This window comes from Lynx canadensis, chromosome A3 (genome assembly GCF_007474595.2).
Source record: "Lynx canadensis isolate LIC74 chromosome A3, mLynCan4.pri.v2, whole genome shotgun sequence".
NCBI lineage: Eukaryota > Metazoa > Chordata > Mammalia > Carnivora > Felidae > Lynx > Lynx canadensis.
The window spans coordinates 41,347,778-41,372,298 of record NC_044305.1 but is presented as its reverse complement, the minus strand read 5'-3'; the positions used below and the strand labels follow the sequence as shown (position 1 = coordinate 41,372,298).

At 40.3% G+C, this 24,521-nt stretch overlaps 1 protein-coding gene across 4 annotated transcripts in view; it reads left to right on the top strand.

Moving 5' to 3' along the window:
• The window catches only part of KIF16B (kinesin family member 16B), a 290,777-nt gene that overhangs the window by 236,090 nt on the left and 30,166 nt on the right, over positions 1 to 24,521 (top strand). For all 4 annotated transcript variants that reach the window (XM_030310126.2, XM_030310127.1, XM_030310125.1 and 1 more), the window contains 2 exons: positions 241 to 330; positions 21,211 to 21,294. In XM_030310126.2, the coding sequence (XP_030165986.1) occupies positions 241 to 330; positions 21,211 to 21,294 (174 nt within the window). The remainder of the gene's footprint in view (positions 1 to 240; positions 331 to 21,210; positions 21,295 to 24,521) is intronic.

Sequence of the window (24,521 nt, the reverse complement as noted above, 5' to 3'; positions counted from 1 at the left end):
CTTTCATTTTACATAGGCACATGCTGCTTATAAACAGATTTAGGAACCAGAGATGCATCCTTAAGTAGAGAACACTTATTATTTATAAGTCTTATTTATGCAGCTAGATTAATGTTTTCAGTTCTGGAGAAATTTCACATGCTAATCACTTTTTGTTAATTTTAAAATTATTTTTTTTTAATTCTAGTCATCTTTTCCCCTCTAATTAATGCTGATTTATTTTGATTTTCCTGGTAATAGATTACTGTCCTAGATGAGACATGGACCGTATTCAGGCGCTACAGTCGCTTTCGAGAAATGCATAAAACATTGAAGTTAAAGTATGCAGAGGTAAGTTATGAAATAATTATCTCCAATTAAGAACATTTATTTTATAAAGTAAATGAGCTGATTGCATTATCATGCTCCCCTCCCTTTAGGTATTAGCTTGTAAGTGTCACCGAGTTTTGTTGCAATTACGCATCTGTCAAAGGTAGCTTTTTAACTTTTGTTCTTTGTTTCATTTCTGTTCTACACAATTTAAACATTTTCTGAACACAGGATTTTGAAAGTGATAGTAAAGTGACAGTAAATGAATTCTACCCTTTTAATACATTTTACCAATTTTAAACAAATATTTTAATAAACTTACAACTTCTTAATGGTAAGATCTACTAAATGAAACAGTAATAAATCCCTCAATATAGATTTGCCCTTTTTTTCTCTTAAGAAAGATATATCAATGCTAAGACTTCCACTTCATGAGAAATTAGGTCTTTAAGGTTAATTTGCCATCAAACATGGTTGGGAGGTAGATAGTCAATATGGAATTCTCTAGAAGCAAGGGGGTATTTCATACATCTGATCAGATATCCAGAGTGTATTGATACATTATTAATCTTTTCCTCTTTGGGCAAAGACTAGTTTTTAAAATCCTTTTTTTTTTTTTTTGTAGTATTTTTATTTATTTTTGAGACAGAGAGAGAGCATGAGCAGGGGAGGGGCAGAGAGAGGAGACACAGAATCTGAAGCAGGCTCCAGGCTGTGAGCTGTCAGCACAGAGCCTGACGCGGGGCTCAAACTCATGGACGGTGAGATCGTGACCTGAGCTGAAGTGGGTCGCTTAACTGACTGAGCCACCCAGGCGCCCCTAAAATCCTTCTTAACAAAGAAAAGTATTCTTAAAGTTAATGTGTATCTTCCAAGTGAGCGAGTGAGTGAGGGAGTGTTTTTACTTGAACTAAAGGAAGCCTTGTATCTGCACAACTCTTTGGGAATTTTGGTTTGAACTGACTGCAAATCAGTCAGTAGTCATTGTCTAATATCTGCTCTCACTAAGTATTGCTTTTCGACACTATTTTTATAGTTTCTTATGACAGCCTAGAAAAGAATTTAGTCAGACATTTTTCCCTCACATCAACCTTTCCATGGCTCTTACTCTTTCCTATCTGATATAAATATAAAGAGAAATTCCTTTTTATAAATAAAAGCTTCCTTGAGTACTGGGAATTGAGGTATCCGAAATTCTCTTGTTAAGCTCTTAGGTAGTAGTGAATTAAAAGCTGAAGAAGTGGCGAATTTGGATTTTAGTTCAGTGTTCCTCAAGAGGCTTCAGTTCCAGAAGTAACTGCATCAAAGTCAAGTTATTGAGTTTGTTTCTGCAATTACTCTTCATGTCCCAAGTTAATATTGACAATAAAAATTGGAAGTATCATGTACATATTACCGTATAGAGTGACTTGTTTTTAAATTGAGCTTTGCAGCTCATTACCTGCTTAATTATAAGTTACTCCACCAGTGCTTTAATAATGTGCAGGTTTTCCCCAATGCTACAAATGTATGTATATCATATCAATTATAATACGTGTGTATCATGCATTGCAGGATTTATTTCATATCTGTTCTTTCAGTGCCATTAGTTCAGCGCCATTGTATGTAGGCAGATTTAATACATTCTAGTAATAGAGTGGTGGACAAGAACAAAAATGTCTTCTCTTACGTATCCTGAATTCATATGGGGACACACTGACAATAAACAAGGAAAATATAATAACTAACACTTAACGTACACGCACACTATGTGACAGTTACCATCTTAAGTGAGCTGCATGCCTTCTAGGAAAAATATCCATAAAATGTAATGGGCAGAAGATGTTGGGCATTTTAGTATAAAGGTTGTTTCAGGGTTGGGCACTCAGATGCCGAGTCCTGATCAGTGTTTTTAAAGAAAATTTCAAAGCAAACAGAAGCAGTCTTTAAAAACATAATGGAAGAGGGGCGCCTGGGTGGCGCAGTCGGTTAAGCGTCCGACTTCTGCCAGGTCACGATCTCGCGGTCCGTAAGTTCGAGCCCCGCGTCAGGCTCTGGGCTGATGGCTCGGAGCCTGGAGCCTGTTTCTGATTCTGTGTCTCCCTCTCTCTCTCTGCCCCTCCCCCGTTCATGCTCTGTCTCTCTCTGTCCCAAAAATAAATAAACGTTGAAAAAAAAAATTAAAAAAAAACAAAACAAAACATAATGGAAGAAAACACCCCTGAGGTTAAACATGATGTAAGTATGTAAGTGGAAGAGATTGCCTGGTAGCCGGCAACATTAATGAACACAGATTATCACCTATGTGATAATCCTTTTCAAGGGCAGAAAGAGTGTACGTACCTGCTGAAAAAAGTTAAGTGAGCTTCAAATGAGGAAAATCAGGCTGGTCTCCTTCATCCAGTCAGTCACAAGTCTGTATTGAACCACCCCACACTGAATACCATTGTCGGCAAGACAGCCACATCCCCTCCTCTCAGGAAGCAGAGAGAATGAACAGTAAACAAACAAACAAACCAACAAATAAGATAGTTTTAGATAATGTTAAGTGCCATGAAGAGAATAAAACAAGGTAGTGTGATCGTGTGGCATGAGAGCTAGGCAGGCCTGGAGAAATCTTAATGTTGAAAAGGAGCCAGGCATGAAAATCTGGGGTAGACACATCTGAAGTAAAGGGAACAGCAAATGCAAAGGCCCTGGGGTGGGACCACGCCTGTTGGCCAAGCATGTTCCAAGAATAAAAAGTCCTGTGAAAAGTGGCAAGTGTGGTAGAGATGAGGACAGGGAGGTAGGGACAGGAAGTAGGGACTGTATCATGTATCACTTGATCACAAGTATTGTGGGAAACCACTGAATGATATTAAAGAATGTCTGGATGTGGAAACTAAGCTGGAATTTCCATTCTATCCATGTATGGCTTCCCATACAAACCCTTTTCCTGAAGGCAGGCTCACGATCTAACTGATAACCAAGATTGGAAATTGCTTTTCCTTGTTTTGAGTTCAATTTGGTGACTTTGCCTTCTTCTGAGGGCAAAAAATGTAAATAACTTACACATGTATGAATGTGTTTGAAAGAGAGGAGGTAATGTGAGTAGTGATTTGAAACCATGTGGTGAGATCCTAAAATAAACACCGCCTGTAGAAAGGGAGGTTGTAATTACAAAGCCTGAGGGGGCGCCATTGAGCTTTACAGTAGCCACACTGACTGGTTTCCTCACCATTGACTGAGTGCTTCCCATGTCCTGGGTCTTGTGTTATGCTTTTGCCATTCAGGACCCTGTGGTCGGAGCCAGAGACTTGCCTCCTGTCACACACCTGGTGGGCAGAAGCCAGTCTGGAAGCGCAGGCAATTGGGCTCCATTTACTATCTCTAAACAAACAATAGTATAAAAATAGAAATAGGGGGAAAACATTATCTGTAAAAAGGCAGCAGCATGTCATTGTAGCTCTAGATAAATCTTATTTCAGTGAAAGGAGAACGACATTGCCCAGTTAACATTTTCAAGATGAAGCTTAAATGTCAAGTTGAATATCAGCTGTATTTTCTTCCATAAAGTTGATTTTTCTTTTGCGCAGCCTACCTTCACATACTCTTACGTGCTAAGTGTTTGTGGAGACTTGAGATCAATAATGTTCATTAGGTATTCAACAGTTATGATTGCTCTTATCCTTGTGCATATTGTTGACGTCTCTGTATATAACGTTAATCTTACTGAAGTAATCATCTATCTCCAATGGTCTACTTGGCCTGTCGGCATCCTAGAAATCATTTGACTTGTTAAAGACATAACTTCTTCAGGAAGGCCCAAAGGTTCACATAGAAGGATGCTGAAAATTTCCTCTCACAGATAACTGTTTCATAGCCAAGTGGGAACATATTTTATTTACCTCACTCCTTCACCAAATTGGGGTCATTATTTCGATAGAAGTATGAAACTCCTCTTGTTCTTTTAGTTACAAGGGTAACAAGATGGTCGATTATTTTTTTTTTTGTAATGATACATACTAAATTTACCAAGTTATACAAGGTTTCAAATTTTTAATCAAGCTGAAAAATATATTGAAAAAATACCCTTGAATTCAAAAATACATAGGCTTTGTAATTACTTGCCAAGATGGAGAATCTTTGCTCACCTTGAAACTTTAGTTTGGGTTGTAGCTTATAATCTTTTGGAACTTTGAATTATATCCTGTTCATTCACATTTTCTTCTGGCATTTTAGCCCTGTTTTTCCTGGGGGATATACCTCTACAGGAGTTTGATACAGGAGTTCTTTTTATGGCTATTTTCTTTTTTCTTTCAGTATTTTTTTTTCAGATAATAAGTTACATGTGTATGGTAAAAGATTGAAGTCATTCAAAGAGGTATACATAGAGTGTGAAAGTTTCTCTTAATCTGGCCCTCAGAAGCAATCATTTGCAATGTCCTCAGGAGTTCTTGGGTCCAGCTAAACATTCGTACTTACAGGACTTGCATAGGCCATACCTAGCGTTGATTGACCTGAGGAAGGTATAAGACAAATATCACTACTTCCAGCAGAGTACCTACAAGAGACCTGCTGAGCTATAAAAGAAACCTTACTCAGAGAAGCCTGAATCTACGACTTCACACCAGATAGCTATCACTTCCCTAGTCTATACAAACAGTTTATCAGCTTATCAAGTGATTGATCATTTTGCCAGGAGCAGTGGTGTCTACTAACAAAGTTGGCGTACCACCTTATCAGATTCGCAGATACCTCTTTGTGGACATAGGGGTAGTTTCCAGATTTTTGCTGCTGTGACTGCTTCTTTGTGGACATTCTTAAAGGTAGCTGCATGACTTCCGATTCACACATGCATGCTTCCCTTGTGAAGAAATTGGGTAATTGCTCAACTGTTTTTTAAGACTTAATTTATGAAGAACCAAGATTAGGAAAAGAACACACAAAACTTGGGTTGACTGAGAGCCCCGAGCCTTACCCCCAAGTAGTGGCAAGGTTTTAAGAATTCCTTAACCGTCATTCAGCTACGTCTTCTAATTTCCCTGTTTACTCCCATGTATTTGCCTAATTATTTACTGTGTACTATAATGTCTCCATAAGGAGAGGGATGTCAACTGGAGACCCCTCAGGGATACTTTATATACACTTGGGTGGTGACCCGATTAAAACAGGAAGAGGTCATTGATTATTAGCTATAATGTGTGTCTGTGAAGAAAATAGAAGGACTTTAGGGGGATTACAAGCAAAACAAACCTGTGAATTGAAAGGACAAAGCCACTGGGTCCCATGAAACTCAGGCATGGGGACTGAGGGCAGGGACAAAGTAGACACCGAAGAAAAATTGAGTCCATTGTTTTTGTATCGTGACAAATTTCAGAAAAAGAAAACAAAGTTCTTTGTTCTGTGGAACACTAAAGAAGAACGGATTGGCTGCAGGTGGTGTTGGATCATATGTGAACATTACGTTCCTTCCATTTTCGGATTCACTGTGTGAGGGTTGAGCCCTCACTCGAGGTGCTGCATTGTTCAAGGTTTTTAAAATTGTTGTTTTATTTTTGTTTATTCATTTCCCTTCATCTTAGTTTCTTCTGGATTCTAAATAGGTTTCCCTTTTGTCTTGAATTAATTGTCCTCTTGATATACTGACATGTATTGTACAGGATAATAGCTCCTTCTAGCTTTCTTTCTCTGCTCCCCTTCATTGACCTTGTATGGAATCTTAATCAAATTAAACCCTGTGTTTTCAGATTCCACATCTGTAAAATGATAATGCCACAGCTAGTTTGTAAAAGACTGTGAAAGCCTCAGATAAAATATTTTATTGAAAGCGACTATGAAGTAATATGCAGCATCTGCTAGAGAGCATGTCTTTGAAATTTTATCATGCAAATCATTTCTGCAGTGCTCTTTATCTGTATGAAAAATTTTGTACTCCATTAAAGTCAGTAGTATAATCCCTTTAAGCATCAGTCAAGTTATATGCTCAAACACAAATGTTCTCTTTTTGCCACGGAGGAGGTAGAGTTACCGTTAAGATCTCGTGTCCATGAAGTTTACCTATGGATCCACGTCATTGAGAGTGGACAATGATCTGATCAAAGCACAGTTTATCATGAAGCTGGGAAGAGAGACTATTTTAAGACCATGTTCTCTCTCAACCATCAGAATGAAGAGTGACAACAAGGCGCCTGTGCCCCCTACATTCTGGATGAGTGGTCTAGGGGGCTCTGAATGTATTGTATAAAGTAGGAGGACATGGGGCTGGAAGATGAGAGGGTCAGTGAGAGCTGCTCATTCTAGGAGGTTCGGAGATGCCACACTCTGATTTTAGAGGTCTTTAATTTTAATACATTTAACAAGTGCTAGAACCTAGTGGGCACCATACTTCTCAGGAGAGCCATCTCACAGTGAGAGAAGTTAGGCATTGGAATCCATCATCAAGGGTCCTTTTATAATCTGGGCCAAGAGTCATTCGGAAGCAGGTTTGTGTTGGTCTTCCTGGAGGCAAAAGGATGAACCATGAAAATGGGCTATGTTCTGTATTGAAAGGTACCATCAAAATAAATGCTACGGGAACTTTTAATGCCCATGTGTGGTGACAGCATACGTGGCATGGAACATGACGTGTGAATGTCTACATCATAACTGAGTTATCACAGTGAGTCATTCGAGTCCCCAAGTGTCAAACAGGACCTCAGCCTCCATCAACCGCATCCCCAAGGGGGCTCCCTTCTCCCTACAGAGCTGGGGTGGGGGGAAATGTTTTCAGAGCTTTTGAATAGAACATGAAAGATTGCTATATGGAGCAACTCTTCTGTCTCAAGTCTAACGGTCTCTGGGTGCCCAGTAAATAACAGTGGGAGGGGAAAAAAGGAGGTGGTTTAATTCATATATGGACTTTCAGTTTGTGCTGATAGAACCATTTCTCACATTCTGTATTTTCCAAGTAATTTCCCCAAAGCAGTACCAAAAATAAAAGGGGGTGGGGGTGGACAGGGAAGAAAAGAAACTGGCTCTTGGCCTTGGATTTGATTTGGACAGCTTTTTGCCATCCATCACTGAAATGCATTCTCAACAGTTTTATAACCAGCTTTCCAAATTTAATATAAAAATTGCAAATCCACTCACCACCCAAATTATAATGCTACCAACCATAGCCATAGGGAGCATTCAGTAAGCCTTAGATAAATTCACCTGTACCAAGAGCTCAGCCCCCTTGGATTTTTAAATAGCAAACAGCTATGTAGGCAAAAATAGAACGCTTCCTGTCAGCTTCCTGACCTAGTATGTTATGAGAGACCAAGGTACCTCACTGTATGGTTTGCAACACACTGTTCCCTCCACCCAAGACATAAAACAGTATTTTAATTACTTCTTTCAAGTGTATGGGGAGCTGGGGGCAAAAGACTTCAGAATTTTCTGAGAAGCTTTTCGCCAAACTAGGAAATTATGATTCAGTAAATCTGATGTGGGGCCTGAGAGTGGGTAGTTGGGGCCCCAGTTCTCCAAATAGTGCTCTCTGGACCACTGGTTAGTATGCTGCCTGTCATCTCTTTCACAGCCACCTTGGGAGCATTGGTTGATTTTTCATTATTATAGGTCACCAGTTCTAAAAGGTAATTTCCAGGGACCAATCATCTTGTCAAAATTAAGGATAGGCTATGTTAAGCCTAGGCAGTGGGGGCATGTTGATTGTTTCTTTGACCACCAAAGACTGTGAAGCATAGAGTATCAGGCTTTCCTCTGCAACCGGCAAGGAGACTTTTATAGCAATGGGTTGGACCCATTTGCACGTTATGAAATGTAAGTACACCAAGGAGTCTTAAAGGTTTGGGCACTCCCAAACCTCATGGGGACTCATGAGGACTCATGGGGTGCCTGAGTGGCTCAGTCAGTTGAGCATCAGACTCTTGATTTCTGCTCAGGTCATGACCCCAGGGTTGTGCGATCGAGCCCTGCTTTGGGGGCTCTGTGCTGAGCATGGAGCCTGCTTAGGTCTCTCTCTCTCTCTCTCTCTCTCTCTCTCTCTCTCCCCTCCCACTTGGCCCCTTCGCCGCTCATGCTGTCTGTCTCTTGGAAGGAAGGAAGGAAGGAAGGAAGGAAGGAAGGAAGGAAGGAAGGAAGGAAGGAAGGAAGGACACTTAAATGCTCAGTTTTGTTGAAAGTCACATCAAGACTTGGGGTATAGGCAAAGTTCATGTCTCTTCATTCCTAGTCCTCTTTCTGTGTTTTGAATCTTCCTCTCCATGACCTTGGTCATTCATGAAAGGGGAATTTTCAGAGTGCCCCAGATGAGACCAAAGAGAAGAACATCTCTTCTCTGCAAAAATCTGTTAGTTGAATATCGTGACAAAGACAGGTTCTTGCCATGTCTCAGTCCCTGAAAGAGACAAGTAACATCATAATAAGAGATAGAAAATGCAAGCATCTGAGTTAGTCCAACTGTGTAATTATTCTTAAATATGCAACATTAAACTCTCACATATCTGAAGCATTTCTCACTTTCAAAATTGTTGCAGCATATACGAATGTCCTCAAATCTATCTTCACTGGCCCCTGCCTGAATAAGATTGATACTGGCTTTGGGAGGCTTTGTGTGATTGCATTTTAAAAAGTTATCATCTTTATACAGAATATGACCAAGTCTGTGCAGTCTTAACTATGTTCCCAGCGATGGTTTTGTACATAGGATGACTCCAAGTTTTAGCACTTCAGTGACAACAGGACAGCAGCTCTGTCTGTGATATGTCCTCATTGTAATTGCTGGCTATACCATGTGGACCACCAGCAAAGAGTCCTGCCTTCTGCATTCATTCAGCAGATATTTGAGGAGAGTCTAGTATGTGCCTGGCTGTGGGCAAGATAGCAGGTATTCATCAATATTGTGTGGTGTGCTTATTTTGAGAGGTCTGTTGTCATTGCTCCTTTAATAATCCACCAGATTGTTCTGAAGAGTTGCTCTTTCATGCCTCTAGTGAAACTTGGAGGAGAGTTCCTTTTTTGTTTGTGAGTATATTTCTCAGTGACAGCTGTTCTTATAAGACCTTGGAAATTGCTATTAATTTTGAGTAGCCAGAAATGCTCCCACTTAGTCAGCTGTGAGAATTATAGCAGCCCTTGGATGAGTTTTCATTATTTGCATTTCTCAAAAGCTGGAGTGGCTAAAATTCACAGCCACAAACCTGCAGGGTGTGGATGTTTCAAATGCTGTCAGTCATCATGTAGGTATGTCTACTTACAAAAGTCAGGTTATAGCTGATTTGAGCAATTAGAGTGCCAGGTAGAATTTCCCCCTTAATCTTTAAAAATCAGGTACTAGTTAGGTAGCCAAGTGTTATGGGAGTAAGGGAAAAAAAAAAAAAAAAAAAAGGAAAGAGCTTTGTAAATGAGGAATGAAAATAAAGTACACTTTTATTAGGTGGTAACAGAAGTCAAATGTTTTTCTTTCATCAGTAAGGATTCCACACTTTATTAGTTGTTTTCAGTTTTCTTTCAGTGATTTATAATCCAGTTTTAGCAGCTTAATTGTTATGAAATCATAAAAGATAAACAAGGCTTTTTATCACTCATTTAAATTTCTGTATAAGGGCTGCCATTATTTATATTCAAAGAAATAATGATCCCATTTATCAAAATCTATGCTGTTGCCTCCAAGACCACCTGGGCTTAATATAGGGTCTGGCTCACCCGAAAAGTGAACTTGGCCAAGAGAGAAAGGCTTATAATAAAATCAAATGTTACCATTGCATTTAATTTATCTTCGTGATGGCAGCAGACTGGCCGACCTATCTTATTATAATCTAATAAACATTGGAGTCAGCATTTGGGCATGATGGCTCTTTGAAGATAATTGAGCTGTGTGAGTTCACTGGGAGTCAGAAAGGGAAAAACCAACTCTGAGATCATTAAGATCATTAAGAAATATTACAAAGCAACAGAGAATGCGGACGCTATCGCTGATACATATGCACATACGTACATAGCTCACCAACTTCATGGATGAATGGATTCTCCATGCTTTCATTTTCCCAAAACTGAAATTCACAGGCAATTCCATAAAATGGCTGCTGGTTATAAGCAATTATTAATTGTCTTATCTGATGCTGTTGATAGTTCTTCATACAGATCTGTTGTTCAGCCTGCAAATTAGAGGCTTGTGGGTTTAAACATTCAAAATGAAATTAACAACTCGGGGTTTTAGACTCTACAGTCACTGAAGAAGGGAAAGACAAATTTCATTGGAAGTCAGTAGGCCTCAAAATTACTGATTTCATTTTTCTAATGGCTTTTATTTCAATCTTTTTGTCTTTAGAATATGTTTTATTTACTGAATTGCAGAACAAGCTTGTCATTATGTTTCTCTCAGGCCAAAGAAATGTGCTGTTTTAGCCTCATTTGTTTGTTTCCTGTGTTTTAGTCTGCATAATCACATTTCATAATTATACAAAGTAGGCCATAAGGGCTGTTAAGTTTTCTTCCAGTGTTCTCCAGGCCTACCATGTCTTCCACAAATATCCAATTTATTTGATCTCCGTCATCATTTTTAACTTAAACGTACAATTTTCCCATAAGAGCTCAAATATCTTTGCATCATTTCCCACTCCTGCTGCAAAGATAATGGTTGTAGCAGGAAAAGATACCATTTTAAGGAATTTCTCATGAATACTGCATTCCCCTTTGTATCTGTCCTTTTTCTATTCTACAACCTCTTGAAAAGTACCGTGCTTCATGATTATAAATCCGGCCCTATTTTCCTTCTACATACCTTGGCCTTTCTTCAAATAAGAATGCTGTGAGGATTTTGCAGGAAGTCAGGACATTCCTCAGAGGCAATGTAGCCAAGTATCTCCGTGGTATCCAAATGCTACTCCTTCTTACTCAGCATACAGAGATTTTCATCATCAGTACTTGAGTTACAGAATTTCAGAGCTGAACAGAAACTTAAAACATCTTAGGTCAACTCCTTCATTTTAATAGGTGATAAAACTAGGTTTTTTTACATCGCTCGAGAATATACCAGCAGCTCCGTGCTGAACTGAGACTTCAAAATCTGATTGCCCCAAATCCCAGGTTATTAAAAGAAAAAGACATATGGCGCTAATTTAACTGTTCCATTAAATCTGTAAAGAGAATAATCACTTTTTATTGTTTCTATAAAGATGATGCATGCTCATTTATAAAAATTTCACGTAATACAGAGAGAAAACAACAGATTGCCCCAAATCATTCTCTAAATATAATTAATGTTACTATTTAATGAACATTATCTTACATACTTAAATGAATAGGCACAGATAAAAGGATGGATATATAGATTGATAAAAAACTAAAATGAGAAAAAGAATGAAATAATTTTATAACATTAGGGTCATTCTAAATATCGTATCTTTAATTGCAAACAGTAAGTTTAATTTTACTTGAATTTGTCAGAAGTGAAAGAAAATGAAATTGAAGAAATTACTGAACTTCAAATTAAATGTTGCTCCACAAGAAGTTTTAAGTTCTCTAAAATATATAGGACTTTAAGAAAAAAGATTATAAACAAACATTAGAATTTAGTTGCTAGTTTTCAAATGTGTTTCTAGTTTACAAATGACCAGTTGTGTTTCCCTTTTATGAATGATCAACTGACTCTTCTAACAAAGTTAAGATCAGTACACTTATGTTTACTCCCATCTCCCAAATTTTAAGTCATTTTGTATTATCTTTTTACACTGTCAAGATATATAGCATTCACATTCTTTTATACCTAAATTCATATAATTATATATTATTAAACATTGTACATAGACTTATATAATTATATATTATTAAATGTTGTGATTTTAAAAAATTTTTAACATTTATTCACTTTTGAGCAACACAGCATGAGTGAGTGGGGCGGGGGCAGAGAAAGACGGAGACACAGAATCTGAAGCTGTCAGCACAGAGCCCGACACGGGGCTTGAACTCACAAACCGTGAGATCATGACCTGAGCTGAAGTTGGATGCCCAACTGACTGAGCCACCCAGGCGCCCCTAAATATTGTGATTTTAAATAGAGGGGACATTTACTTTACCATAATTTCTTCATTCCTGAGATCTTTATATTGTGCTATCTCTTGGTTATTTTTTGATCATCCAGTACATTTTTGAAAAGATGCAGCTTGATGTGTTTTACCAGAGTTCTTGTGTGCTTGAGAATGTCTCTCTGTGGCCTGTGCACTTGAAAGACACTTTGGTTAGGCATAAACTCTTCGGGTCATGTTGACTTTTCCCTTAGCACATTTCATTTTGCATTGTCCCTTACTCTCTATACTACATGCTAATCTGTGTTTTCATTGTGTTCATTCTAGGTTTGTTTCTTCTACTGGGGCTTTCATTCTAATAAGTGCTTTTTGCTTTTTCCCCATTCTTTGTGGAGTGCTTCTGGCCCACTTTTTTTTTTTTCTTTTTCTCTTTTTTTTAGTAGGTTGTGGGTAGGGAGAGGTAGATAGTGAGGGTGTGGTGGTACTGATTTTTCAATCAACTTTTTTTCTTTTTTTTTTTTTTTTGCTTGTCAGTTTTTGCTGAAAGCTGGGACATGGTGTATTGGATGAAAGGAATTGAGGTAGATAGGCCTTCGGTGTGAGGTTTTATGTTCATTGGCTAGAATCCAGGCTGTGCTTGCCGTTTGCTGTAGCTGTGGTATCAGAGGCTACCGTTTTCCCAGGTGCCCTTGTTTTGGTCTTCCTGGTCTTTGGGTTTGGCTAAAGACTTCTTCAGTAGAGCCTGGGGCTTGTAGCTCTTTCCGCTGTAATCAGGAGGTCTCTTAATGTGGTGGTGAGGTGTGGCCAGAGGGAAAGGGAAAAGCCTGCATTGGCCTTTGATCAGGTGTCCTCTTTTAGTGAGCCTGCTGTGGGGCATTTTACTTTCCCCAGGTTTGGTTATCCCAAAGCGCTTAGATTCTGGTACAAGTTTCCCTTGAGGGCAGGCCATGTTAAGGACAACAGAGAACTTTGGGTGTATTTCAGAATGATTACTTTTTCTCTCCTGCTGGAAAGTAGCAGATTTTTCTCCCATCTCAGGATGAGAACCTGGCTGGACTCCTGGGGGTAAAACTAACAGAAGTGTGCAGACCCCACACGTACCCAGAGTTTTTAACTCAAATACTAGTCTGTACTGAGCCTCCAGTAATTCACCAGTTACAGTTTATTTATTTTTTAAAGTTTATTTATTGAGAGAGAGAGAGAGAATGAACAAACGGGGGAGGGCAGAGAGAGAGGGAGAGAGAGAATCTCAAGCAGGCTCTGCACTATCAGCTCAGAGGCCTGTGTGGGGCTTGATCTCATGAACCGTGAGATCATGACCAGAGCCCAAATCGAGAGTTGGAGGCTTAACCCACTGAGACAGCCAGTGCCCCTCACCAATTACAGTTTAAATTGTTGCTGCCTCTCCTGGATCCAGCTACAGGCTTCTGCACCCAATAGGATATGGTTCTCAGTCTCTTCCTGCTTGTCTCTCTAGTTTGGGGACATTAGTTTGCCCCATGACCTCAGCTCTCTGATGGATCTATGAAGAGCTGTTGATTTTTAGTCTTTTCAGCTTTTTTCTTGTTGTGAGGGCAAGGGTGATGGCTTCCAAGCTTCTCAACGTGTCAGATCACAAGCCAGAAGTCCTATTTGAATCGTTTTAGATTTATAGCCTCGCCTGTTATTAACAACTTACACTACTATAGTACATGTGCCACAACTAGTGAACTAATATTGATCCATTATTATTGTTTACATTTTTGAGATTTTCTTATTTTTTACCTAATATCCCATTTCTGTTCCAGGATCCCATCCAGGAATCTGTCTTACATTTTATTGTGACACTTTTTTATACTTACCTAATTTTGATGACCTTGACAGTATTGAGGAATGCTGGTCAGGTATTTTACAGAATGTTCCCTGTTGGGATTTGTGTGATGCTTTTCTTGTGATTAGAGCTGTGGGTTTGGGGAGGAGAGAACCACAGAGGTAAAAGTGCCATTATGATCATGTCAGATGAAAGAGACAAACACTGTCCGTGGGGCTTATCACTGTTGATACTGATCTCGATCACCTGGCTGAGGTTTCTCCCAGTTTCTCCCCCGGAATGTTACATGGCTTCCCCCTTTTCTACACTTACTCTTTGGAAGGAAGTCCCTGTGCACAGCACACATTTTAGTCATGGAGAGGTATGTTCCACGTCCTTCAGGGTGAGATAGCCACAAGTTATTTGGAAATCTTGTGCGTGGAGGGCTTGTCTTTCCTTTCCCGTGTCTGTCTTTATTCAGTTGTTTGTTTGTCCGGTCATATTTTGGCTATAAGCCAATATGAGTTTTTTTGTTTTGTTTTTTTAAATATTGTTTTCAGATTATTTCATCTTTGGCCTTTAGGAGCTCTTTCAGTTAATGCTTGTGCTCCTTTGTAACACTCCATCTTTGTGCTTTGAAGTTTCTGGGCACTTTCGGGCACTATGAGATGCTTCAGGCTTAGCTTACATCTTCCCTGTCCCAGTCCTTGAGTCAGCCACTTCTCTCAGAGCTGGCTCACTTTTCCACCCCTCTCCCCTCGCAGTCTCTTCCTTCAACCTGTGTACTTCTTCAGCTCTTCTTTTGAGATGATTTTTGTGGTTTCTGCAAGACCATGAGTAACTTCTTTCCTTTTTTTTTTTTTTTTAAAGTTCTTTCTTTTAAGAGAGAGAAAGACAGCATTTGCAAGTGGGGTAGGGGGAAGGGCAAAGAGAGAGGGAGAGAGAGAATCCCAAGCAGGCTCCGCACTGTCAGCATGGAGCCCGACATGGGGCTCGATCTCACAACCATGCGGTCATGTCCCAAGCCAAAGTCAAGAGTCAGATGGGCGCCCAGCTGACTGAGCCCCCCAGGTGGCCCGTGAGTGACTCCGTGTCTGAACCCCTCTGGCTGTCTCTGGCCCGTTCTTCATGTGGTGGTTCTTTATCTGCCTTTGCTTACATGTCCCTCATCCTCCTTCTCACCCCTACTCATTTAGTTATCGTACTAATCTGGGTTCCTCCTAATGGCATCTCATCTTTCAGTGCAGTGGACTAATGGCTGGGGGAACAGTAGCGTATCCCGGGGCAAGGGGAGGACAGATACTGGCGATGATGAAGGCAGCAACCTACTACGTGCCTGACCTTCTGCCTGGGATTTTTCTGAATCTCTTTCCACCGGTTTTGTCTGTGACACATACTGTCTTCCTTTCTGGTGTTCATGAGGGCTGTGGTATCGCTGTGGGGTACACGCTTGGCCTCAGACCTTTCCTCTCCTTAGTAGTGTGAGCTTCCCCAGGTCCTTCCCCACCCCCACAGCCCTTACCCGCCTTCCTCTTGCTGCGGCTGTCCCCTGCCTTTTCCTTGTCCCCAGATTTAGCCCTTTAATCGCAGTGTAGTGGGCTGCCCGAGAGTTTGCATGCCTGCCTTGGTGGGCAGCTCATGATGCCAGCGGTCTGGGGGCGAGGTGAGGGTGGCCCCGGCAGCTCCCCGTCTCCCCACCCCCCACAAGCTTTCCCTGGGTGCTGCCCAGTCTGCAGGGCAGAGCCCTGCCACTTTCCTAGTTTGGAGACACAGTGTTTCCTTTTCATCTCTTCTCTTGTTTTTCATGCTTTTGAAGGGGAACAAATAAAGCTCCGCCAAAATAAATATAATTATTTTAATGGAGGCAGTATTTTTTTTTTTTTTTTTTTTTTTCCTTCAACCAGAACTGTTCCCTCACATCTTATCGTTTGTAGAAAGGTTATTTTCTGGTAGAATCATACTTTCCAACACGAGACACCCTCTCCATGAGAGTTATAAGGGGGAAATCATGGCCCTTGTTCTTTATGAAAATGAAAGTGTAAGGAAAGTCATTTTTCCCTCGTTACTGAATCCCAGTATGTTGATAATTTGTATATGAATCACATTTATCTGAGTCGCTCTCGAATTTAGTTACTGTAAGGAATATAGAACTTAAGGAACTATGATTTTTAGAAATGTAGGACACTGTATTTCCTTTATCACAGGTTACAAAGGCAATCAAAGAGGACATTGTCCCCCGCCTACGATTGCCATTCACTGTTCCTGACAGTGTCTCTCATGGAAATCAAATCTAGACCATCTGCTAGATTAAAAAATAAGTCGATAAAAATGAAAGTTTGTGAATATAAAGAACTTGAAAAGAAATAAAAACGTCCAGCGAATATAATTTATCTTATTTACAAATTTCTGTTTAACATGAGGAAACCAAGCAAGCAAACAGAAGATGTTGATGTACGTCAGACATGAGTAGAGAAATCAGGGACAGTTCGGAACCGCCCCCTTTCTAACCCTTTCTTGTGTTCTTGTTGGAAATGTTACTTTTCAGACAGCAACACTTTTGGCAAAATGGAAGAGTTTTTCTTTTTTGTTTGGCGTGTTTATGTGTGTTTGTTTTTTGTTTGTTTGTTTTGCCCATTTGTTTGTCTGTTTTGGCTCTCCAGGCACTTTATTTAAACTGACCAGTGGCTTTGTTGATCTTGGTAAATTATCCTTTTTAAAAAATTTAAGTAATTCACAATCCAGCCATGAAACCTACGGAGGATTGCTTCTGCTGTCTGTTTTAACAGAAACGAGGCAGTCACTTTGTTCTTGAAGAGAGAAAAAGTTCAGGTTTCTTCTTTTTTTTTTTATATATATATATATATATATATATATATATATATATATATATATATATGAAATTTATTGACAAATTGGTTTCCATACACAGGTTTCTTCTCTGTTCTAGAGCTCTAAACTCTTCTAAGGATTTTTATAATGTTGCTGGTTTTTTTTTTAATATAATTTATCATCAAATTGGTTTCCATACAACACCCAGTGCTCGTCCCAAGTGCCCTCCTCCATGCATAATATTACTGTTTTAAGAACGAAGCAGTAATTCCTGTCTCCTTCCCCTAGTGCAGGCAAAGACTGTGATGGTCCCTTTTCCTTATGGAGGATGGGCTGATTCAGATGGTCGAGTGTGGCTCTATGTTCTGGGTCAACAGCTGTTGGTTCCCAAATGGCTTCCTGCATCACCTGGCCCCCATTCCCAACTCCTCGGCTGTTTCACTGTTGTATACTTTTTAATATTAGATACTTCTAGTTTAGTATTATTTTTGAGTAAGAGAAATAGCCTTTGAAAGAATATCGGGTTGATATAGCCCACTGACAGTCCATCAAATGAGAATACTTACCCTTGGCAGGTAAAGCAGATGGAAATGTATCTTTGCCCTAGTGGTCGCTTAAAAATGTCAAAGTTTTATGCAGGGTTTAACCAGATGAAATTGCTGATATTCAACCATTTTTAACTTATGAAATTGGCAATTTCATCTCATTTAGCCTAAGAGCTTATAGATAGCAAGGCTTAAACACCGGTGTTAAGATTCTCTAAAAAGGAGAAATGAAGGTCATTTCCATTCTATCAGAAGGAAGAGAGTTGGAGAGCTGTTTCTGATGTAAATATAATTATTTTAATGGAGGCAGTATTTTTCTTTTATACTTTGTCTCACAGCCTTGCCTTTCTACTTTAATTTGCTCTGTGCCCCAGCCCCACCAAAAGCACATGGACCCACTAGTGTGCATTTCTATCATGATTCATACTGGAATTTCTGCCCCCGTTCCTTCCTCTCTTCAGCTGTGTATAAGGATAGCCACCGTTATTCCCAGTTTTTATTGTGAGAGGAGTAAGCTGACAGGAACGGACTAATCTCATAGGACCAATCCCAGGATGTACTTCTGGGAGCCTGCCTCCCAACCCAGCCCCTTTCCTGTTACCCCCACTGCTGTTGCTCTCCCGCATGTTCCCATTCCCTTGTTGGGTACCAGTCTTCATGGGGTTCTGTTCACAGCTCTTGGGACTGTTGGCCACTGCCTAGCAGCTATACATCACTCTTCTGGTTTAATATTCTTAAGAAGGGGTTACTTTTTTTCTTCTGAATCCTAGATTCCCAAGGACTTGAAAGGGGTTTTTCTGTACATTGCAGGCACCCTCTACAGCACTGTTGTGAAACACTCAGAGTCAGCGCTGATTCCTTGTCTCAACTCAGCCACGCCATGACTGTTTAAGTCTGGAACTAACTGTTTCCTGGTCTCTGAAGTTAAGTGGTTGAATATTATAGTCCTCTGATTATATGCCCGAAAGTTGTTAACAGGTGTCCTTTTCTTCTTAAAAATCTGAACGACAGCATTACACATACTTTATACGTGCCTGTTTCACAGGGTGGTTATTAACAGCACAAAATTTTATCCTCCCTCTCAGAATAGAGTATTGCTGTTGACAACGAGGACAGCTAAATGCTTGCTCCCCACCCGGTTCAGCTGCCTCAAGTCCTGTTAGTGCCCCATTTCTGACTGAGCACACAAACGTGACTATAAATTTCCCCTGACAGAAACCACATCACCTCATCAGCCATATAAGAAAATGACAAAACAACCAACTGTGACAGCATGCCTGCCAAGGTTTCAGCATCAGTGCTGGGGGGAAACACACTTGTACAAGATAAAATCGGGGCTAGATAAAGCCCAAAAGACAAGCTCTGGTGTACCTGTCTTCTCGAAACTGCAACAGCTGGGAAGTGTGTTTTTGCCAGCGAGGCCAAGGTTCCAGAAAACCCTTTGCTCCCTGAAGCCACATCACCAGTCCAGGGATGGAGAGAGGGTCCAAGAGGATGTGGCATGCTGCTTTTCTTGTAACCAGCAGATCTCTAGCAAATCGTAACAGTAGCTAAGGTCCATCTGTCATTATTTCACTACATCTTCACAGAAACCTGGGGAAGTTTAGGATCGTTGTCCGCCGCCTTTCTGCAGGTAATATTTAGGCAGAGAGAAACACAGCCAGTCAGCTAGATAGTGGTCAAGCCAAGATTCAGACTGGGTGTGCCTTACCTCAGTACCCAAGGTCTTTCACTTTACCTTGAACTGATTTTAAAGCTCCGTGTCATCACCAAAATTGGAACGTGGTGAGAGTAGGAGGAGAAGAGGTGCTCCATGCCACCCACCCCAAGTTTTCTCTGCTTTGGTACAACGCTAGAGTGTGAAAGGAGTAAACATCTTCCCAACCTCAGTTAACTTTAAAAAAGGACATTAAGTCATCAAAGATACCTTGATGAGAGTTAACAAGGAGAATTGCTATTAATAAGAAAACAGAAGATACCTTAGATACCTAATAAAAGATGACAAAAGAGTTGAGCAGACAATGACCAACCAGATGATCAGTGAGCATGTGAAAGTGACACTCTAACGTCATTAGTCATTAGGAAAAGGTAAACTTGAGCCACAGTAGAGATCACTGCCCACCCAATGGAATTGCAAAGACAAACCAGAGATGGACCAGATATTGGCAAGGATCTGAAGCAACTGGATCTCTCAGTCCCTGCTCATGGGAGTGTCAGGTGGTTAAACCACTCCAGAAAACCATTCGGTAATTCCAACACAGCTGAACACTTTCATACCCTGTGACCCAGCATTTTTATTCCCAAGACTCTGACCAGCAGAAATCCCTGCATATGTTCATCAGAAGGCCTTTGGGAAAATGTTCATAGCAGCACAATTCCTAATGGCCCCAAACTAGAAACTAACCAGTAGCCCAGTAACACAAGACTATTAAATAAATGGTGGAATGTTCGCATAATGGAATACTGTGTAGCTACAAGAATGAGCAAACTATAGCTACACACAGCAAGGTGGATGGATCTCACAAACATGAGGTAGGGTGGTGAAGGCAGACACCAAGGAGTTCATAAAGCTCAAAAATAGGCAACACTGAGCCTCACTGTTAGAAGTCAGTCAGGCTAGCGTCAGTCTTTGTAGAGGGCGGGAGAGCAGGGCTGCAAGGGGGTGCTTGGCGGGGCCTACGGTGCTGAGCATGTTCTCTTTCTTGATCTGGGTAGTGGCTTCAGTGTGTTGAGATGTTGAAAATTTACCAAGTTCATTTATGTGCACTTTACGTATATTCTTCTACTTTAATACTGAGCTTTTCAAGCACTAAACATATAGGCGCCGGTTCTTAATTTTTGACTGCCATCGTGGTAATAAAAATTTAAATCAACTAAGAGATTTACATGCGTATAAAACAGGGATTTTGTGACACACTGTGACATATGTTTTGGAAGAAACGTTAATTTTTTTCTTGATAATCCTTCATCAGCCTCTCAGTTTGTCTGAACCCGACAAGGTGAGGAAGGCAGGAAATAGTGAATTTCACCAACACCAGCAATTATTGCTCCGCTTAGCATTCATTTGACCAGAGCAGCACTGGCTGGTCAGGTGCTCATCAGATTATGGAGTTCTTTCTTGCCTCACGGCCTACAATAAAACTTATCTTTTTATTACGATTTTAATACCTCCAAGAAGAGAAGCACAAAGAAAATAACCATGAAATCCCAAGACCTGGCTAAAAACAAATCCTAAGCCTTTATTCTCTAAAGAACAAGGAAAAGATTCAAAGAGAGGTCCTCCCTTCACACGGGAATTCTTCATTTGTAACCATAGCTATAAAAAGGCAATATGGAATGTTTAAGGAACCTGAACAATGGTCTCAGAATGTTTTACAGAATGTTCCAGTACTGTGCAAGGTAAGTGTTCATTCCTAGCACAAAAATAATTGAATTCTAGCGTGAGGAGGGGACTAAAAGAACAAACTTGCATTTTAACAAATAAAACTTGGGAAACACCCATCTGAGACAAAATATTGGGACTAAGACCTGTCCTTTCTCTGAGTTCCCATCATCTCTCCTCCTCATTTGGCCATTGTGGAGTCCTACCCTGTCCGTTCAAGGTCACGCAGTAGGTTAGTGACAGAGTAGGGGAGGACCTACCATCTTTAAATTTCCAACCTCTTCCTCTTTTCACCCCATGATAGAGACTGCAGATAATAGATAAATAAAAGCCAAAGGTCGTAGGTATGATATTAATGCATCTCTTATAAAATATGTATTTCAGCTTGCTACCCTTGAGTTCCCTCCAAAGAAACTATTTGGAAACAAGGATGAACGAGTGATTGCTGAGAGGCGAAGTCACTTAGAGGTAACAGAATTAAGCTTTGCTTTCTCCGTATAGAAAATTTGCCATCTGATTGACCAGTGAGAATTGTTCCTGTTATACAAACACTATGGCTCTTGTTCACGGATGTGAAGGTGTTGTTTCATTAACAGCGGAGGTGGCTGCGGAACATCGTAAAGTAACGACATCGGTTTACTTAAAATGTCCGTCCTTAACCCCCCTCTGGTGTAACAGAACGTTTTTCCGGCTTTGAAGGAGATCACATTTCTTCTAAGGGTTAGGAAGCAGGCTGTGGGTGAGAGCTAACGATTCGCAGAGACAGATGGTCTGTAATACAGATTGAGGTACAAAAGCTTGCTGCAAGAAGCTTGAATTAATTAACTGAAGATAGATAGTATTGCATTATTGTTACTTTTTTGAGAGAGTTGGAAGCAAAAAGACACATACCTATTTTGGTCATGGTGAGGCTTTGTTTGACTTGTTTTAATTTATTCTTCTGAGCCAGCTACATATAGAACTTTGGCTCAGCACAGCTTGTTTTTCTGAGTGCCTCGCTGCCAATACACATTGTTGACTGCCTCGCTGCCAATACACATTGTTGACTGCTTTATGTAGTTTGTATTCCTTTTCAAGATAGAGTTGCTTATTTGGTTGGAATCTAACGCTGAGGCTGAATCTAGGTGCTAAGGCACGGTCATAGGTATCCTGGGTTGTATCTCCTGCCGTTGTGCCGTTTTGCCTGGCTCGTGTCCCTTGCCACTGAGGCGGGCAGGATAAAATTACAAATAGCTGACTACAGTCTCATGTCAGCAAGCTTTCATGGGGCCTCTCAAATTCCTCTGTGCTACTTATTTAAGAGGAATAATAATAAGACCTGTTGCAAATGAAATCAAGTAAGAGAAGGCCCAAGAGAGCCCCTCCTGAATCATGAAGTGCTACATCAAAATTAGGTTCTATTCTCATTCCTGGTGACAGCCAGTTTGAAATGACTGCCCATGGGATCCACTTAATGCTAGTGAACCAAGGATTAGGGAAACATCCAGAGGCTGGAGGGTCCAGTGAGAGCAAAAGAAGGGGAGAAATGGGAAACTAAAATTAAAGATTAGGAGATTGTGGTCCATCAGGGCAGCTTAGAGTTTTGAGATCCTCATATAGAATCACTCTGAGGAAAGAAGGATTTTCAGGGTGTAGCAATCCTTCCTGGCATTTGAGTTATACTGGAGGAATGATGCGTTTGAAGAGGTCCTGGGTCTATGAAGTCTGAGCTTTGAATGAATCATGGTAGGTTTCTAAAAATCATCTATGAGTTGGCATGACCCTGATACCCAACTGAAGGGCTTGCCTTCAAGGGAAAGGTCATGGTGGTGAGCCTGCTTGATCAAGTTCTCTTAAAGGTTTGCTTTGTATCATACAAAAAAATGTACAAATAATGATAGAACTGGTGATGGTTTATTTATTTTTTTACCTAACCTTTACCCCCTTCAGTTATCTAGACTTGTTTTTAATGGAAAGGTGGAGCATGATAGTGTATAAAAACAAGTTTATAAACCAACAGGAAATCGACTATTATCTTTCCTAGCTTCTCAGGTCTCCTGTTGAATTCACACAGCGCCCGGCTGTGCCACTATAGATTGGGCATCTTGTGTGTTGAGTATTTGTGAGCTCTGCCCTTGGTGACTCCTGTCTTTCCATTCCAGGTTTCAGGGTCAGAGCACAGCTCGGGGGCCTCTTTCATTCCTGGTATTTAGGTGGGCCCATCTTTGTTCTTTCTGTGCCTCCCACCCAATCACCTAGCCCTACTAAGCCATCAATTGTTAATGAACAGAATTCTGTATTGATGTCTCTACCTATACAAGGAGCCATTCCATTGCCTGTGACTGTTATTTACCTGTGGCTTTAGCCTTTAAAGAATGGATTCCATGCCTCGTAGAAATAGGCACATTTTAAATTAAATGCATTTTCCTCATGCTGACGGTTAAATCTTAGAGTATTATGTCCTTTTCAAGGAGCAAGGATAATTCAGTTTCACTTTAGTGGAAAATTAATCTGAGATTCTTGAGTTAATTTCCCACGACTATTGTATCTTTTTTTTTTTTAATCTAACATCAGAAGCCACCATTTGATTTACTGTATTTTCATGTGAAAATTAACATAATTACTTTCCCTGAGTTTCTGTTCGATTTAATTCAGTATACATTTACTTAATTCCTAATACATGCTGGAGACAGTGCTAGGTATTATATAGAATAATTTCTTTCCCTCTAAGAGCATATATTTAAATTCCTATATGAAACTTTACCTAGCGATAAAACTAAATACATAAATACGTACAGAAAAATGGATTTCAGTAGACTACCTTTGTGCTAATACGCTCTATATACGTAGTTTTGCTCAAACGAAATTATCTGACAATTTTTTAAAATCCAGAAACGCAACTTTATAAACCTCCTCACCCTAAGTAGGCTGTATAAAGCGGTGTTTTAAGCAGGCATTCATTGGGCTTTGATCTGCCTTTCTATTAAAATAGTTCCAAGATTTAGAACTTGTGTTTAAGTTTATAGGCAGAAAATATAAAATATTTTCATATTAAAGACATAGACACCACGCTGGTTCTTCCCAAGCTATGTAACCTGTTACAGTACTTATTTGTAAAAATGATGGGTAGTAACAGGAATTTCTAACCGTCATGAGGTGTTTTGGAGGTTGAGTTTCTTACTTTGGAAAGAATGATACTAGCTGTGTATGTGGTGGTGGTGATGATGGCAGTGTGGGAGCCTGAGGGTTGTAGCCTGGTTATATTGCACCATAAAAGGTAGAAGTGAGTAAGAAGGTGACGATGGTCGATGGAGGGGTATAAATATGGCTTCCAGTGCTAGCTCTCACTGATAAATTTGTATGTGGCCCACCCACACAAAGTTATTGGGCCAGCCCTAGTTTATACCTGGAGCCCCATTTTCCAGAATCTGGCCTGCTATTGCTTTGCATCTCAAGCTCGAAAGCTGCCCAGCACTTTTGCTCACAAAGAGCCATAGAATCTTTGAAGGTTTGTAATGTGGTTTGTAACATTGCTTCCCTTGAGGCCCTGGAGGAACCAGCACAGTGTAGGTGTACGTGTCCTGGGCAGACCCTGCCATCAGGCAGTCAGAGGATTATGATGGCAACACTCCCCATGTGTGACATGCTTCCCAGGCTCATACATCCCTTTTTGTAACTTGGACAGCAGCCCAGGAGACATATGCTGGCAGGTAAGA